Source organism: Entelurus aequoreus, linkage group LG06 (genome assembly GCF_033978785.1).
Source record: "Entelurus aequoreus isolate RoL-2023_Sb linkage group LG06, RoL_Eaeq_v1.1, whole genome shotgun sequence".
NCBI lineage: Eukaryota > Metazoa > Chordata > Actinopteri > Syngnathiformes > Syngnathidae > Entelurus > Entelurus aequoreus.
Genome location: NC_084736.1, coordinates 37,940,801 through 37,956,406, shown reverse-complemented (window position 1 = coordinate 37,956,406; position 15,606 = coordinate 37,940,801). Strand labels below are relative to the sequence as shown.

The window sequence follows — 15,606 nt, the reverse complement described above, 5'->3', positions numbered from 1 at the left end:
AGTGCGGCCTCTGGGCCATTTGCAGTCCTATGCTAATTTTTTTATGGCCTGCGACACATTTCAAAAATTATATTACAAAAAAATCGAAAAGTGGAATAAAAGAGCAAACAGGTGCAATTTAATGAGAAAATGTTGCAATGAATACACTAATAACACAAAGCTGCCAGGAAGGCAGTTTTCTTACTTCAAAAAATTCTAAAAACTTCAAATCGACGGATAGATCGGAAGTTGATCTAGAGATTTAAGCATTGAAAGTAAAAACTTTGATATACAGCAAGACTTACTTTCAACACTTTGAGTGGGGGCGTTTAGGATCTCCGAGACCGTTAGTCGGAGTATTTTTTCAAACTGTCATTGCTCAAAAGAATACTGAATGAAGAGCAATGTTGTTGTGAATTATTGACCCATTTAAGGCTCCAATTACTTCACATTAAATATTCCACTTTGAACGTTATGGGGGGAAAATATTGCATGTTTTGTGTTGTCCTACTAAACACAGAGGGTTTTGACAAAAGGGGCATACAATTGAAAAAAGAAAAAAAAACTTTATGTCAACGGCTACATCTGAAAGTTGATCTATAGATATTTAATACTTTTGGGAAGTTTACCATTCACCAAAATTTGGGTTACTATATATTGTACAGTGCAGCTGGATAGGCTCCTTGTGACCCTATATGGATATATGGATGGTAGGACTGTCTCTGTTGTATTGGTACCAAAATGTATTTCGATTCTTTGATACGTTTCTAAATAAAGGGGACCACAAAAAATGTCATTATTGTCTTTATTGTAACAAAAAATCTTAGGGTACATGAAACATATGTTTATTATTGTAATTTAGTCCTTAAATAAAATAGTGAACATACTAGACAACTTGTCTTTTAGTAGTAAGTAAACAAACAAAGACTCCTAATTAGTCTGCTGACGTATGCAGTAACATATTGTGTCATTTATCTACCTATTATTTTGTCTACATTATGAGGGACAAACTGTAAAAATTGATTATTAACCTACTTGTTCATTTACTGTTAATATCCTGCTTATTTTGTTTTAACATGTTCTATCTACACTTCTGTTAAAATGTAATAATCACTTATTCTTTTCTTCTTTGATACTTTACATTAGTTTTAGATGATACCACACATTAGGTATCGATCCGATACCAAGTAGTTACAGGATCATACATTGGTCATATTCAAAGTCCTCATGTGTCCAGGGACGTACTTCCTGAGTTTATGAATACATAATATACATTTTTTTGAAAAAAGGAAAAACGATTTTGTGACGATAAAAAATATCGATGTAATCACAGTGGTATCGACTAGATACGCTCTTTAACTTGGTATCATTACAGTGGATGTGAGGTGAAGATCCACCCATGACGTTTGTTGCCGGTGAGCTATTGTATCCTCCTAGGGTGTGTAGTGAAGCATGTTTAGCTATTCCTTGTCTTCCAGTGATAATGCTACGTGTAAGAAACTTACTTTATTTGTCACCATGGAGGCCAGGGTTAGTGATTTAGAAGTAGCTAAAACACTGCAGATTGCAGATGGACATTAGCTGCTAGCTAGCTATCCATGTCTTATAACTTTACCTTTATCTTTACTTTTTACACCAAAATGCGTCCATTCTCCCTTTTCTGTCTACACACTGTGTCTGCTTGTAAGTACTACGTGTGTGCGCGCTGCTGAACATGCTCCTCTGCTTGTAAAACAAGTAATGTCGTGTGACGTGACGACGCGCCGTCATGCCCGTTAAAAATTTAAATATGGGGAACCGGTACTTTTCAAACCAAGTATAGTACCGTTTTTTATTCTTTAGTACCGCGACACTATACTAGTACCGGTATACCGTACAACCCTAGTTTTGAATATGAAAAATCCTCTGCATGCTTTCATTTTTCAGTGTGCGGCCCTCCGTGGAAAAGTTTGGACACCCTTTCTTTAAAAGTTGTGAATGGTAACAAAATATCTTACTGTACTGATGAAATGATCCCAAAGAAGCATCATGCATATCACACTCACAGCTCAGAGGTCTGAATGTAGCGGCCCGTTCCCTCGATGGTGTTGCAGTAATCGCTAGCGAACTTGGTGACAATCTGCAGCAGGGTGGCGCTGTGGTCCTCCACCGGCTGGCCATAGCTGTTGAGGCGCGCCTGGTACTGGGCGCTGAGCACAGTCACACGGGTCTTGAGGTCCGGCAGACAGTCCCGGATGTGGTGCATGAGCAGTCTACTGAGCGTTTTGGCCAGATAGCGAGAGCCGGATCGGGAGGCCAGCGAAGGGTAGTGACGCTGCAGAAAGGCCTGCTCATCCTTCATGGAGTCCTGCAGGCTCTTCTGAGTGTTGATGTCATGCTGGCTCCTAAAAAGGACACATGAGTCATCCAAAGACAACGACCTGGGTACTGAGGGGGGAAAAACGAGTATTTAGGTTTATTTATCACTATTATGGCAAACCTGTTAACCACCCCGATGATGCCGAGCCTGACTGGAATGACCCGACCAAGAAGGACCTCCAGAGCGTCCGTCCCCGCGTCCATCAAGTCCAGCTTGCTGACCACCAGCAGAGTCCGTCGACCTGATGTGGACATTACCACAATGTGAGGACACTCAACAGACAATAGTACGATTGGGAATGAATAAAATGAATTAATTGTATAGGCTCCAGCGCCCCCCGCGACCCCGAAGGGAATAAGCGGTAGAAAATGGATGGATGGATGGATTCATGGTAATTGTTGAGTGCTTGTACTGTTGATCCAGTCTCAACTAGTTTTGGGCCTGAAGGGGAACAACATAACGTCAGCAGTATTCCACCATTTAGAAACAGAACATTCAGAAAGACTTTCCCATCCCATAAAAAATCGTTAAAGAAAAAAAATAAATTATCATAAAAAGCCACTACTTTTTCCCTACGCTTTGTACCCTGCGGCTTATAAAACGGTGTGGCTAATTCAAACGGTGCGGCAATAATGCAAAAAAACCCACAAAAAAAGCAAACACATTGAATGGGTGTGTTATTTTTTGTGCTATGGTGCCATCTTTTGGACAAGTTCCAATACAGCATTGCAGGTACTGCAATGCTGTATTGCCCTTCAGACTGAGCTTTGAACCTGAAGTACAATTGCTGTCTTCTAGCACACCAAAGCGTTTCTACATGTGTGGATTCTTCATCATTCCAAGCATTGTTTGTAAGTTTTACAGTATAACTAAAACAATTCTTACTTACTAAAGCGTCCCATGTGTGATGTCTGTAGGAGTGTTTTCATGCTCATTTGTACGTGCTATCGTAATATAATCAATCTAGCTGCATTAGCATGAGCAAATATGCTAACACATTTACGAGTGTCTGTGTTAGTATTATTAGCTTACACTGCCATTCTTTTTGTATTGTTTAATTTTTCGTAAATTCACCAAAACGTCACCTAAGGAGTTATTGAGTCTGTTTAGCTGATTGGAGAGCTAGCTTGCGCAGCTCGTGGGTCCATGACCATGACTTCTGTTTTGTTTGATCAGCACTGTTTGGAAACAATTAAGGTATGTAAATAAACATTTACAAATCTTTCGGTGTAAATAACTAATTTCACAACGTATATATCTGCGGCTAATATATGGCAAAATGTTTTTTCTTCGGAAATATACAGGCCAAAAGTTTTGACGAACCTTCTCCTCATTCAATGTTTTCTTCTAGATTGTCACATCAAAACTATGAATGAACACATATGGAGTTATGTACTTACTGTAACAAAAAGGTGAAATATCTGAAAACATGTTTAATATTCTACTTTCTTCAAAATAGCCACCTTTTGCTCTGATTACTGCTTTGCACATTTTTGGCATTCTCTCCATGAGCTTCAAGAGGTAGTCACCTGAAATGGTTTTCACTTCACAGGTGTGCTTGAAGCACATTGAGAGAATGCCAAGAGTGTGCAAAGCAGTAATCAGAGCAAAGGGGTGGCTACATACACACATACATCATCATCATCATCGGCGGTCACTCGAAACGAGTATGACTGTCCTATATGGAGGACGCCTGTGCGTGGAATCTTTTAATGTGGGGAGACTGGTGCACGGTCAGCCACCACACAGTCCTTGGCATTGAGCGGGCCAGGGTCCAGTGGCATGGAGACCAAGACGACTGGGGACCCGTCTTTGCTGCAGCCTTCATCCGCCTTCCCAGCCGTTGTGGTGCATTCCGATGCCGCCATCTTCCGCCTGGTCCACCGTTGAGGCGGTTTTCACTATTCGCCCATAGCTGGGGTTATTTACCCATAGCTGGGACAGGGGTTGACTGGGCACCAGGGCATGTCCACACACCGGTGGGCCTGCATGCCCCGTCTCTGGGGCCCCCTGCTGCTCCGAGATCCCGTACAACTTAGCCTGGAACCGCGAGGTTCCAGTTACCGTGTGTGGCCACGAGGAGGCATGTACGAGTCTTGACAATGGAGAGGCTATGTACCGGCTGAGGAGGCTTATGCACTCGGCTCCTCTTTTCGCCCTCTGAGACAGAGGGCTAGCCGGCGGCACTAGCTGAAAGCAATGAGTATCAGGCAGAAGCAGCATGCAGCATAGCAAGCAAAAGCGGCATGCAGCATGCACTAACTACAGGTACTACTACTCCAAGGCTACTGCACTAGACGCATCACATCGCCCTGTGCGATGTTTTCTGCACACACACACACACATACATACACACACACACACACACACACACACACACACACACACACACACACACACACACACACACACACACACACACACACACACACACACACACACACACACACACACACACACACACACACACACACACACACACACACACACACTCTCACACACTCACACACCGGTGGGCTTTATAGTGTGGAAAATATGGTGGATTTACTTAATTTTCCAATTTGTCGATCTAAGAAATCTAGTCTAATGGCCTCAACTAGAGCTATTAAATACAAATGTTTGTGCTTTTCTACATGTTTTTACATCGAACATGAGTGTTTGATTTATACATATCATTAAAGTGTGATATTTAGCATTACCTTCACTCCACTATCAGTCAACATCTGATTTGTCCTTTTGTTCCCTAATTACTGTTTTGTCTACATGTTATGAAAATAAGGGTCTTCAAGCATCTAGTTATAGAGCTCTGTAAAGTTAGGAGTTATAGAGCCCTCTGCTCTTTTGGGATGCACTTTACAGCAGTGTGTCGCAGTTGTAATACACTTTTCCACCACTCGTGGCAGTAATGACAATAGCAAACAAACAGGAATGGTAAAGAAAACGCGGACACTATTAAATAAAGTCCAGTGTGTCTAATTATCTTAAATGTCCTACCTGCTACATGCCGTGTAACTGTAAACAAGTAAGGAAGCAAGAAACTTGAAAGAAAGAAGACTTTCAAATGTCTTACCATCTGTATCGACCTCACGAGCCAATTTCAGTGCATCAGAGGTGGCCAAGTCCGAGTTTGCCGGGGACACGGCCAGGATGAGGGAGTTGGGATTGGAGATGAAGGACAAGATCATCTCCTGCACTTGCGACTCAATGTCCTCGGGCTGATCTCCAACAGGAACCTGAGAGGACACAATGTTGGAGAAGTATTAGCTGTGTTCATAATCACCTCTTTGGTTTTTTACCTTTGTGATCCCAGGTAGATCAACCAGGGTGAGATTAAGGACTTTTGGGGAAAAAATCTTCAAATGTATCGGCTCAGGAGCAATCCCCTGGTGGACAGAGAAAGAAAATATAGTAAAACAATATCTCGAGATCAATGTGTAAACAGCAATGATTTTTACAAGCTAAAACAGCTAAAAATAGGATTTAAACCATCCATCCATTTTCTACTGCTTGTCCCTTATGTCAGTGTTTCCCACACATTCATTTATTTGTGGCGGCACGCCACGAAAGAATTACGTCCACCACAAATTTAAAAAAAAAAAAAAAAAAATTGTCTTGTCCAGCTTCTCAGGCAAATCATATAGTTGATGTAGATGCCCATATAGGCTGTTGAGATTTACTTTACAAAAGAGAAGTGTAGGATACTTCTCTTGTTGCCTTATTTGTATTTGACCACTACTGTTTTCTGTTTATTTGTTACTGACTGTGGCAGGACACCTCTGCCTCTGTTTCACTTTATGTTGCTGGTAAATAATATGGTTGTAGTAGTAGGCTAAAGTTAAATTATTTAGTATGCACTAATTAAAGGGGCAGAGCTTTAAGAGACATTTTAGCTTTTATATTTTATATGATATATTTTTTGTAAGAACCACAATTAATAAATATATTTCAGTGAATAACTTATTGTTCAAATCTGTATAGAAATATGAACATAAAGTGTTGTAATTATATTGTAAAATGGATGGATGGATGGATGGACGTTTAAAACAAAACTGTTATTATTAATTAGTAAGTATACTTTTTTTGAGCCTTTTTAGAGAAAATCATATAATTGTAGTAAATTATGCAAATTACTCGATGATGTCATATTGACCACGCCCATAGCCCCGCCCATATCCACGCCCCCACCACCATAGGTATCTTGGCAGTTTATGGGAAACACTGTATGTGCTGGAGCCTATCCCAGCTGCACACGGGCGTAAGGTGCCACCTCATCACAGGGCCAACACAGACAACATTCACACTCACATTAATTCACTAGGGCAGACCTGGGCATTCTGCGGCCCGCGGGCCGCATCCGGCCCTTTGTACGTCCCTGTCCGGCCCGCGTGAGGCCAATTATAAATTACAAAATAAATTTTAAAAAGTGTCTATTTCGAGTGTGCAATACAACGGTGCTGCTTTTGTTTTGAAAAGCGTTATTTGTATTACTTCCGTGTGGACGTATGCTCGTGCGCGCAGCGGCAATCACAAATACAAAATACATTTAAAAAAACATCTTTGTCGTGCGTGCAATACAACTGTGCTGCTTTTATTTTGAAAAGTGTTATATGTGCGTATGTCCTGTGAGGGAAGGCGCACAGCGACAAGTGATGCCCGGTTATCCCCGAGACGCTAAAAAGAGAAAAGTTGATGACGAATGGCGTGTTTTAAAAAAGACATGGACTGCCAAGTAAAGGTAAATTTGTGGTACACATGTTGCTGTGTTTAAAGAATATAGTGTAACGACCTGCTGAAGTAGATGTTGTCTTCTTGAGTTGTGTAAATGAGAAGTGAGGAGACGTGCGTGTGGAAGGAACGAGATATGTTGAGCTGTGTTAGTATAGCTTGCTCAATAAAAGTTTAAAAATTGCGTCAGACTTGCTGTGCACTTCTTCTGGACGCTACAATTGGTGTCAGAAGTAAAACTTTGCGCATACTGCACTGTTTGTGTGCTACGTCATCGGGAGGTACGTGCCACGTGAGGAGCTCGCCGCAAAGAGAGAGAGAGACAGAGAGAGAGAGACAGCGTTTAGAGGTGCAGCCACGCTGCTTGCTACGGGGGAAATTCCGCCCTCAATGAAGACTCCCAAGTTTGATGGCAAGGCGAACTGGGAGGCATTTCATCCCACTTGTGACATCAATTGTAGCGTCCAGAAGAAGTGCACACCAAGTCTGACACTCTTTTTAAACTTTTATTGAGCATGCTATACTAACACAGCTCAACTTATCTCGTTCTTTCCAAAAGGAAAACCAATCCTCACTCCTCATTTCCGCAACAGCAACGCTTCCTCCTTCTTCGCCAATCACCTTACAGACGTGCTACGTTCACAACAAAGAGGATGCAGGATGAAGTGACAGAAATTGAAATTTTTGTATTGTAATATACATCAGGAAGTGTTGTGTAAGAAAGTGTTAAAAATAAAACCATCAAAAGCCATCTGCTTTTGTATAAAGATAAGTTAGGTTAAATGAAAATATTATTATTATTATTATTATCTATCTTACGGTATATCAAAAATAATTTGTGCAAAATTTAATTGAAATATTGTCGGTGTGGCCCTCCAGCAGTGCTCGGGTTGCTAATGCGGCCCCCGGTAAAAATTAATTGCCCACCCCTGCACTAGGGCCAATTTAGTGTTGCCAATAAACATATCCCCAGGTGCATGTTATTGGAGGTGGGAGGGGCCTATCCCCAGATGCATGTCTTTCGAGGTGGGAGGTGCCTATCCCCAGGTGCATGTCTTTGGAGGTGGTAAGGGCCTATTCCTAGGTGCATGTCTTTGGAGGTGGGAGGGGCCTATCCCCAGGTGCATGTCTTTGGAGGTGGGAGGGGCCTATCCCCAGGTGCATGTCTTTGGATGTGGGAAGGGCCTATCACCAGGTGCATGTTTTTGGAGGTGGGAGGGGCCTATCCCCAGGTGCATGTCTTTGGAGGTGGGAGGAAGTCGGAATAAATGTGATTTTATATTGAAATTAAAATTGCAGCTAAGTTAACAATAAGGGTCAAAATCATGTAAAACTTTATATAGATCACTGTGGTACGTGTAACTGGTGGTATGCACGCTCCAGCTAGCGGTACGCCAAAAAATCACTTACCGTATTTTTCGGACTATAAGGCACTTAAAATCCTTTCATTTTCTCAAAACTCGACAGTACGCCTTACAACCCGGTGTGCCTAATGTACGTACCAATTTTGGCTGTGACGCAAGTCCTTCATTGTAGTTTGTGCCGACACCGTAGTCGATAAGCTTCTTCTTTTTCTCTATCTTCTTATGTGACATTCATCCTCCGCTGTTGCCATTTCTAATATAAAGTAGTGTAAAGTTCTTACTTATATCTGTCAGTAAACTCGCCATGAAAGCACTAAAACATACCGGTGTAGTGAGTTTACATTATTCACCCAAGGAACTTTAGTTATTAGAGAGTTCCGGTCGGACGGTTTTTCACGGGACACATTTCGGGCGTTGTTGTTGCACTAGTGAGCCACGGATGAGGAGATGCTGCTCCGTTATTGATTGAAGTAAAGTCTGAATGTCATTAAAACAGTTAGCTCCATCTTTTGACACTTCTTCCACTCCCGTCCTTGCACGCTACACCGCTACAACAAAGATGACGGGGAGAAGACGCTGTCGAAGATGAGCCACGTAAATAAGACAGCCCACAAAACGGCGCATCCTGAAGCGACTGTCAGAAAGTGACTTGAAGATGATGTGTTAAACATCATCTATGCAACATTTTGACCAAAGAACCACCATTACATGTTATGTAGACCACAAGGAAGACCTTCTCAGTGCCCTAGTGGTTAGAGTGTCCGCCCTGAGATCGTTAGGTTGTGAGTTCAAACCCTGGCCGAGTCATACCAAAGACTATAAAAATGGGATCCATTGGCACTCAGCATCAAGGGTTGGAATTGGGGGTTAAATCACCAAAATGATTCCGTAACGCGGCCACCGCTGCTGCTCACTGCTTCCCTCACCTCCCAGGGGGTGAATATGGGGATGGGTCAAATGCAGAGGATAACTTCACCACACCTAGTGTGTGTGTGAGATTATTGTTGGGAGTTTAACTTAAACCAACTTTTAACTTTTCAATTTAGAAAAAAAAAAAAAAATGATGCCTTTAATGCACCTTATATATGAAAACAGATCAAAAATAGACCATTCATGGGCAGTGCGCCCTATAATCCGGTGTGCCCTATGGTCCGGAAAATACGGTACATGATTAAACTAAAATGGGTTTTCTCCTCACCTTGTTATTGCCTGAAGTCCTTTCCGTCTCTGCTTCGATTTCACGACGAATTTCCCCAAAATCAGTGAAAATCTTCATTAGAAAAAGAAGTGATGAATATCAGCTAACAGTCAACAGCAGCACACATGTTTAACCATCAGGAGTACCTGACTCTTGCAGTGCAGGAATGTGCCCCATTCTTCAGCTTTGACACCTAAACAGGCAAACAAGGAGACATTTAACATGAGGGTGATTGAGGGGAAAATAAATGACAGTAGGTGCAATCTAATGCCATTCAACTTCTGCTTTTACTAAAGCTCCATTTTAACTTGACACTTTTTCGAGAAATGTTTCCTATTTCTAGTTGTAGTTTGCAGATACCAGAATTCCAGCGGTCGATACCGATACCTATGACCTTCCAACATTCTCTATACTTATTCGATACCATCATAAAAACAGAGAAAACTGAACTCATATACAAAACCCAAAAGCAGTGAAGTTGTCACGTTGTGTAAATGGTAAATAAAAACAGAAAACAATGATTTGCTAATACTTTTCAACCTATATTCAGTTGAATAGACTGCAAAGAAAATATATTTAACGTTCTAACTGGTAAACTTTATTTTTTGCAAATATTAGCTCATCTAATATTTGATGCCTGCAACATGTTTCAAAAAAGCTGGCACAAGTGGCAAAAAAGACTGAGAAAGTTGAGCTCATCAAACAATTATTTGGAACATCCCACAGGTAAACAGGCTAATTGGGAACAGGTGGGTGCCATGATTGGGTATAAAAGCAGCTTCCATAAAATGCTCAGTCATTCACAAACAAGGATGGGGCGAGGGTCACCACTTTGTCAACAAATTCATGAGCAAATTTTAAGAACAACATTTCTCAACCAGCTATTGCAAGGAACTTAGGGATTTCACCATCTAAGGTCTGTAATATCATCAAAAGGTTCAGAGAATCTGGAGAAATCACTGCCCATAAGCGGCAAGGCTGTGACTTTGGATCCCTCAGGCGGTACTGCATTAAAGAGCGACATCAGTGTGTAAAGAATATCACCACATGGGCTCAGGAACACTTCAGAAAACCACTGTCAGTAACTACAGTTGGTCGCTACATCTGTAAGTGCAAGATAAAACTCTACAATGCTAAGCCAAAACCATTTATCAACAACACCCAGAAACGCCTGAGCTCATTTAAGATGGACTGATGCAAAGTGGAAAAGTGTTCTGTGGTCTGACGAGTCCACATTTCAAACTATTTTTGGAAACTGTGAACGTCATGTCCTCCGGACCAAAGAGGAAAAAAAACATCCGGACTGTTCTAGGCGCAAATTTGAAAAGGCAGCATCTGTGATGGTATGGGGGTGTATTAGTGCCCAAGACATGGGTAACTTACACATCTGTGAAGGCACCATTAATGCTGAAAGGTACATACAGGTTTTGGAGCAACATATGTTGCCATCCAAGCAACGTCTTTTTCATGGACGCCCCTGCTTATTTCAGCAAGACAAAGCCAAGCCACGTGTTACAACAGCGTGGCTTCATAGTAAAAGAGTGCGGGTACAAGACTGGCCTGCCTGTAGTCCAGACCTGTCTCCCATTGAAAATGTGTGGTGCAATATGAAGGCTTAAATAGTAGAAGGGAGACTGTTGAACAACTTAAGCTGTACATCAAGCAAGACTGGGAAATAATTCCACTTCAAAAATGTGTCTCCTCAGTAAAGGTTTGGGAACTGAGTGTTGTTAAAAGGAAAGGCCATGTAACTCAGTGTTAAAAATGCCCCTGTGACAACTTTTTTGCAATGTGTTGCTGTCATTAAATTCTAATTTCATGATTATTTGCAAAAAAAAAAAAAGGAAGTTTCTCAGTTGGAACATTAAATATCTTGTCTTTGCAGTCTAAGCGCTTTGAGTACCTTGAAGGTAGAAAAGCGCTATACAAGTATAACCCATTCATCATTTATTTATTCAATTGAATATAAAGTTAAAGTTAAAGTACCACGGATAGTCACACACACACTAGGTGTGGTGAAGTTATCCTCTGCAATTGACCCATCCCCTTGTTTAAGTGTTCAATTTCAGCCTAAACCCTTTCGGTCTGCAACATTTTCATTTTCAATTTATGAATGTACAACTGTTTGTTTATTTTGTTGACGATTGACCGAAGAATAATAATAAACTACACCCCCTGGGAGGTGAGGGGAGCAGTGAGCAGCAGCAGTGAGCAGCAGCGCTTGGGAATCATTTTGGTGATTTAACCGCCAATTCCAACCCTTGATGCTGAGTGTCAAGCAGGGAGGTAATGGCTCCCATTTTTATAGTCTTTGGTATGACTCAACCGGGGTTTGAACTCACGACCTTCCAGTCTCAGGGCGGACATTCTAACCACAAGGCCACTGAGCAGGAGCATTGCTGGTCTTATGAGCATTACCATTTACACAACGTGCCAACTTCACTGGTTTTGGGTTTTGTACATAACACAAATAATATTGTTTATAAATATTCTTTCAACATGCTTGGTTGTGTGATGTCATCATGTAACTTAATGATATAAGCTAATATAAAGGTTATAACATAAATTTAAAGACAAATCTTTGTGGTTTTATTCGTTATTAGAATTAACATGTCAGCCTTTTTGCTCTATTTGTACATTTTTGCTTTTTGTGTGCTTTATTTTCTTTCTACACTGTACCATAAAAAAGAGGTGCAAATCACTTTGCCTTCCTGGTGAAATAATTAAAACAGCTGTGTTCAAATGGTTGCCAAACAACAGAAGAGTGTCTCTAAGTTACAGAATTTACCGAATAAATGCATGACACAAGATACACCTCTCTTTCACTTTCAATCTGTACTCAACTCGGTATGCAGTCGTGGTCAAAAGTTTACATACACTTGTAAAAAACATAATGCTGTCTTGAGTTTCCAATAATTTCCACAAATCTTATGTTTTTGAGTGATTGGAGCACATACTTGTTGGTCACAAAAAACATTCACGAAGTTTGGTCCTTTTTTGAATTTATTATGGGTCTACTGAAAAAAAATATATATATATGTTGCTGTATACATACAGCAACATACATGATCAATTTAGGTGATGTAGAAAAGTTACAATCAAATCAAATTAGCTTCATGGCCTCTTAATAACTTCATGTGAGTGATTATGCTTGACGACACCTGTTGACTTCACTGAGCCCTTTTAAATAGGGCTCATGTGATGTAGTCATTAGACTCGGTGGGCGGACACTCTAACCACAAGGCCACTGAGCAGGAGCATTACCGGTTTTATGAGCAGAGGAGCATGTTGGGCAGCGCACACACACAGAGTACTTACAAACAGAAAAGGGAGAATGGACGCATTTTGGTGTAAAAAGTAAAGATAAAGGTGAAGTTATAACACTGAAACACCCTCAGGAAGAGGTGCTTTAAGACATGGCTAGCTAGCTAGCAGCTAACATCCATCTGTAGTAGGCAGTGTTTTAGCTACTTCTAAATCACTAATCCTGGCCTCCAAGGCGACAAATAAAGTATGTTGTTTACAGGTATCATTGGAGGACGAAGAATAGCTAAACATGCTTCACTACACACCCTAGGAGGATACAATAGCTCACCAGTGTCACCGCTAACAAAAGCTAGCGTTCCTGAATGTAAACAAATGCCATGGGTGGATCTACACCTGACATCTACTGAATTAAACAAAGTACAATAACGTATCTAGTCGATACTACTATGATAACATCAATATTCTTTATCATCACAAAATCGTTTTTCCTTTTTTTTAAATTCATATTATGTTTATAAAGTCAGGAAATATGTCCCTGAACACATGAGGACTTTGAATATGACCAATGTATGATCCTGTAACTACTTGGTATCGAATCGATACCTAAATGTGTGGTATCATCCAAAACTAATGTAAAGTATCAAAGAAGAGAAGAATAAGTGATTATTACATTTTAACAGAAGTGTAGATAGAACACGTTAAAACAGAAAATAAGCATATATTAACAGTAAATGAAGAAGTTGATTTATAATAATTTTTTACAGTTTGTCCCTCATAATGTAGACAAAATAATAGGTGGATAAATGACACAATATGTTACTGCATACGTCAGCAGACTAATTAGGAGTCTGTGTTTGTTTACTTACTACTAAAAGACAAGTTGTCTAGTATGTTCACTATTTTATTTAAGGACTAAGTTACAATAATAAACATATGTTTCATGTACCCTAAGATTTTTTGTTACAATAAAGCCAACAATGAAATTTTTTTGGGGTCCCTTTATTTTGAAAAGTACGGAAAAATATTGTTGTACCTGTACCAAAATATTGGTATCGGGACAACCCTAATATATACACATATATTCATATATAAATATTCATACATGTATATATACATATATATATAAATATGTACATATAAATAAACATATATGTACACACATATATATGTATATTCATATACATATATGTATACACATAAACATACACACACACATATGCAAACACACACAAATATATACATATATATATATATATATATATATATATATATATATATATATATATATATATATATACATATACATGTATATATATATATATATATATAATGTGTGTGTGTATATATATATACTGTATATATATATATATATATATATATATATATATATATATATATATATATATATATATATATATATATATATATACAAATACATACACGCAGAGTTCTTATTGGGAACTCTGTTTCACTATACAAACATTGATTCATGACCATGTTCAAGAACCAAGGTTTGAGGTTCTACTGTAGAGCTAATGTACAAAGTAGGAGAGAGGAATAAAAGACACATTTACAGAGACCTGAATAGCTGTTTTGGCCAGTGTGTTTAACATCGTTCCCTGGAAAGTGTTAAAGAGGGGGGAAAAAAAGAGTGTGTTAGTACAAAAAGATGAAGTGTAGCATGTCAAAGTCCATGCAAGCACATGAACAAAACAGACTAGTATTAGTATTAGTATACTAGTATTGACACCTTATGAGTATGTTTACCAACAAAGTCACACAAGGTACCATTGTCAGTCTTCAGTCGCTCCTCCAGCGGGGCCACATTGACCAGCTGCAACACCAGAGGTCTTCTGGTAACTATCCCTGATCCTCGAGGCAAGAAATCACGTCCCACCAGACTCTCCAACACGGAGCTCTTGCCGCTGCTCTGTAAGAACACACAGTGACATCACTAATTCACTACTTTTTTATATCCCCTGCATGATTGACTCAGTCATACAGTACTCACCATACACATGCCTCAAGTCAATGGTAGTATACATTATTCATTTGATCAAAACAATTGTTTCAACAAGAAAGCCATTGACATTTTTAACAGCATACTGTCATTTTTCAGAGATAGTCATGAACATTTCACACAGCAGTCAATGGAAAGTACATTTTTAATACCTCTTTGTCTTAAGCCATAAGCAGTGAAGTTGTCACGTTGTGTAAATGATAAATAAAAAGAGAATAAAATGATTTGCAAATCCTTGTCAACTTATATTCATTTATATTCAATTGAATAGACTGCAAAAACAAGATATTTAATGTTCACACTGGTAAACTTTGTTATTTTGTACAGATAATCATGAACTTAGAATTTAATGGCAGCAACACAAAAAAGTAGTCAGAGGGGCATTTTTACCACTGTGTTACATGGCCTTTCCTTTTAACAACACTCAGTAAAGGTTTGGGAACTGAGGAGACACATTTTTGAAGTGGAATTATTTCCCATTCTTGCTTGATGTACAGCTTAAGTTGTTCAACAGTCTCCCTTCTGCTATTTTAGCCTTCATATTGCACCACACATTTTCAATGGGAGACAGGTCTGGACTACAGGCAGGCCAGTCTTGTATCCGCACTCTTTTACTATGAAGCCACGCTGTTGTAACACGTGGCTTGGCATTGTCTTGCTGAAATAAGCAGGGGCGTCCATGATAACAAAACCT

At 39.8% G+C, this 15,606-nt stretch overlaps 1 protein-coding gene across 5 annotated transcripts in view; it reads right to left on the bottom strand.

Annotated features, from left to right (window-relative positions):
- Positions 1-15,606, bottom strand: part of si:dkey-32e23.4 (dynamin-1-like protein) — a 58,010-nt gene that overhangs the window by 26,695 nt on the left and 15,709 nt on the right. For 4 of the 5 annotated variants that reach the window (XM_062050692.1, XM_062050694.1, XM_062050695.1 and 1 more), the window contains exons 3-10: positions 14,681-14,822; positions 14,473-14,511; positions 9,772-9,818; positions 9,626-9,697; positions 5,635-5,721; positions 5,409-5,571; positions 2,459-2,579; positions 2,025-2,363 (exon numbers count right to left, since the gene is read on the bottom strand). In XM_062050692.1, coding sequence (XP_061906676.1) covers positions 2,025-2,363; positions 2,459-2,579; positions 5,409-5,571; positions 5,635-5,721; positions 9,626-9,697; positions 9,772-9,818; positions 14,473-14,511; positions 14,681-14,822 — 1,010 coding nt within the window. The remainder of the gene's footprint in view (positions 1-2,024; positions 2,364-2,458; positions 2,580-5,408; positions 5,572-5,634; positions 5,722-9,625; positions 9,698-9,771; positions 9,819-14,472; positions 14,512-14,680; positions 14,823-15,606) is intronic. The other variant, XM_062050693.1, reaches the window with a different exon arrangement.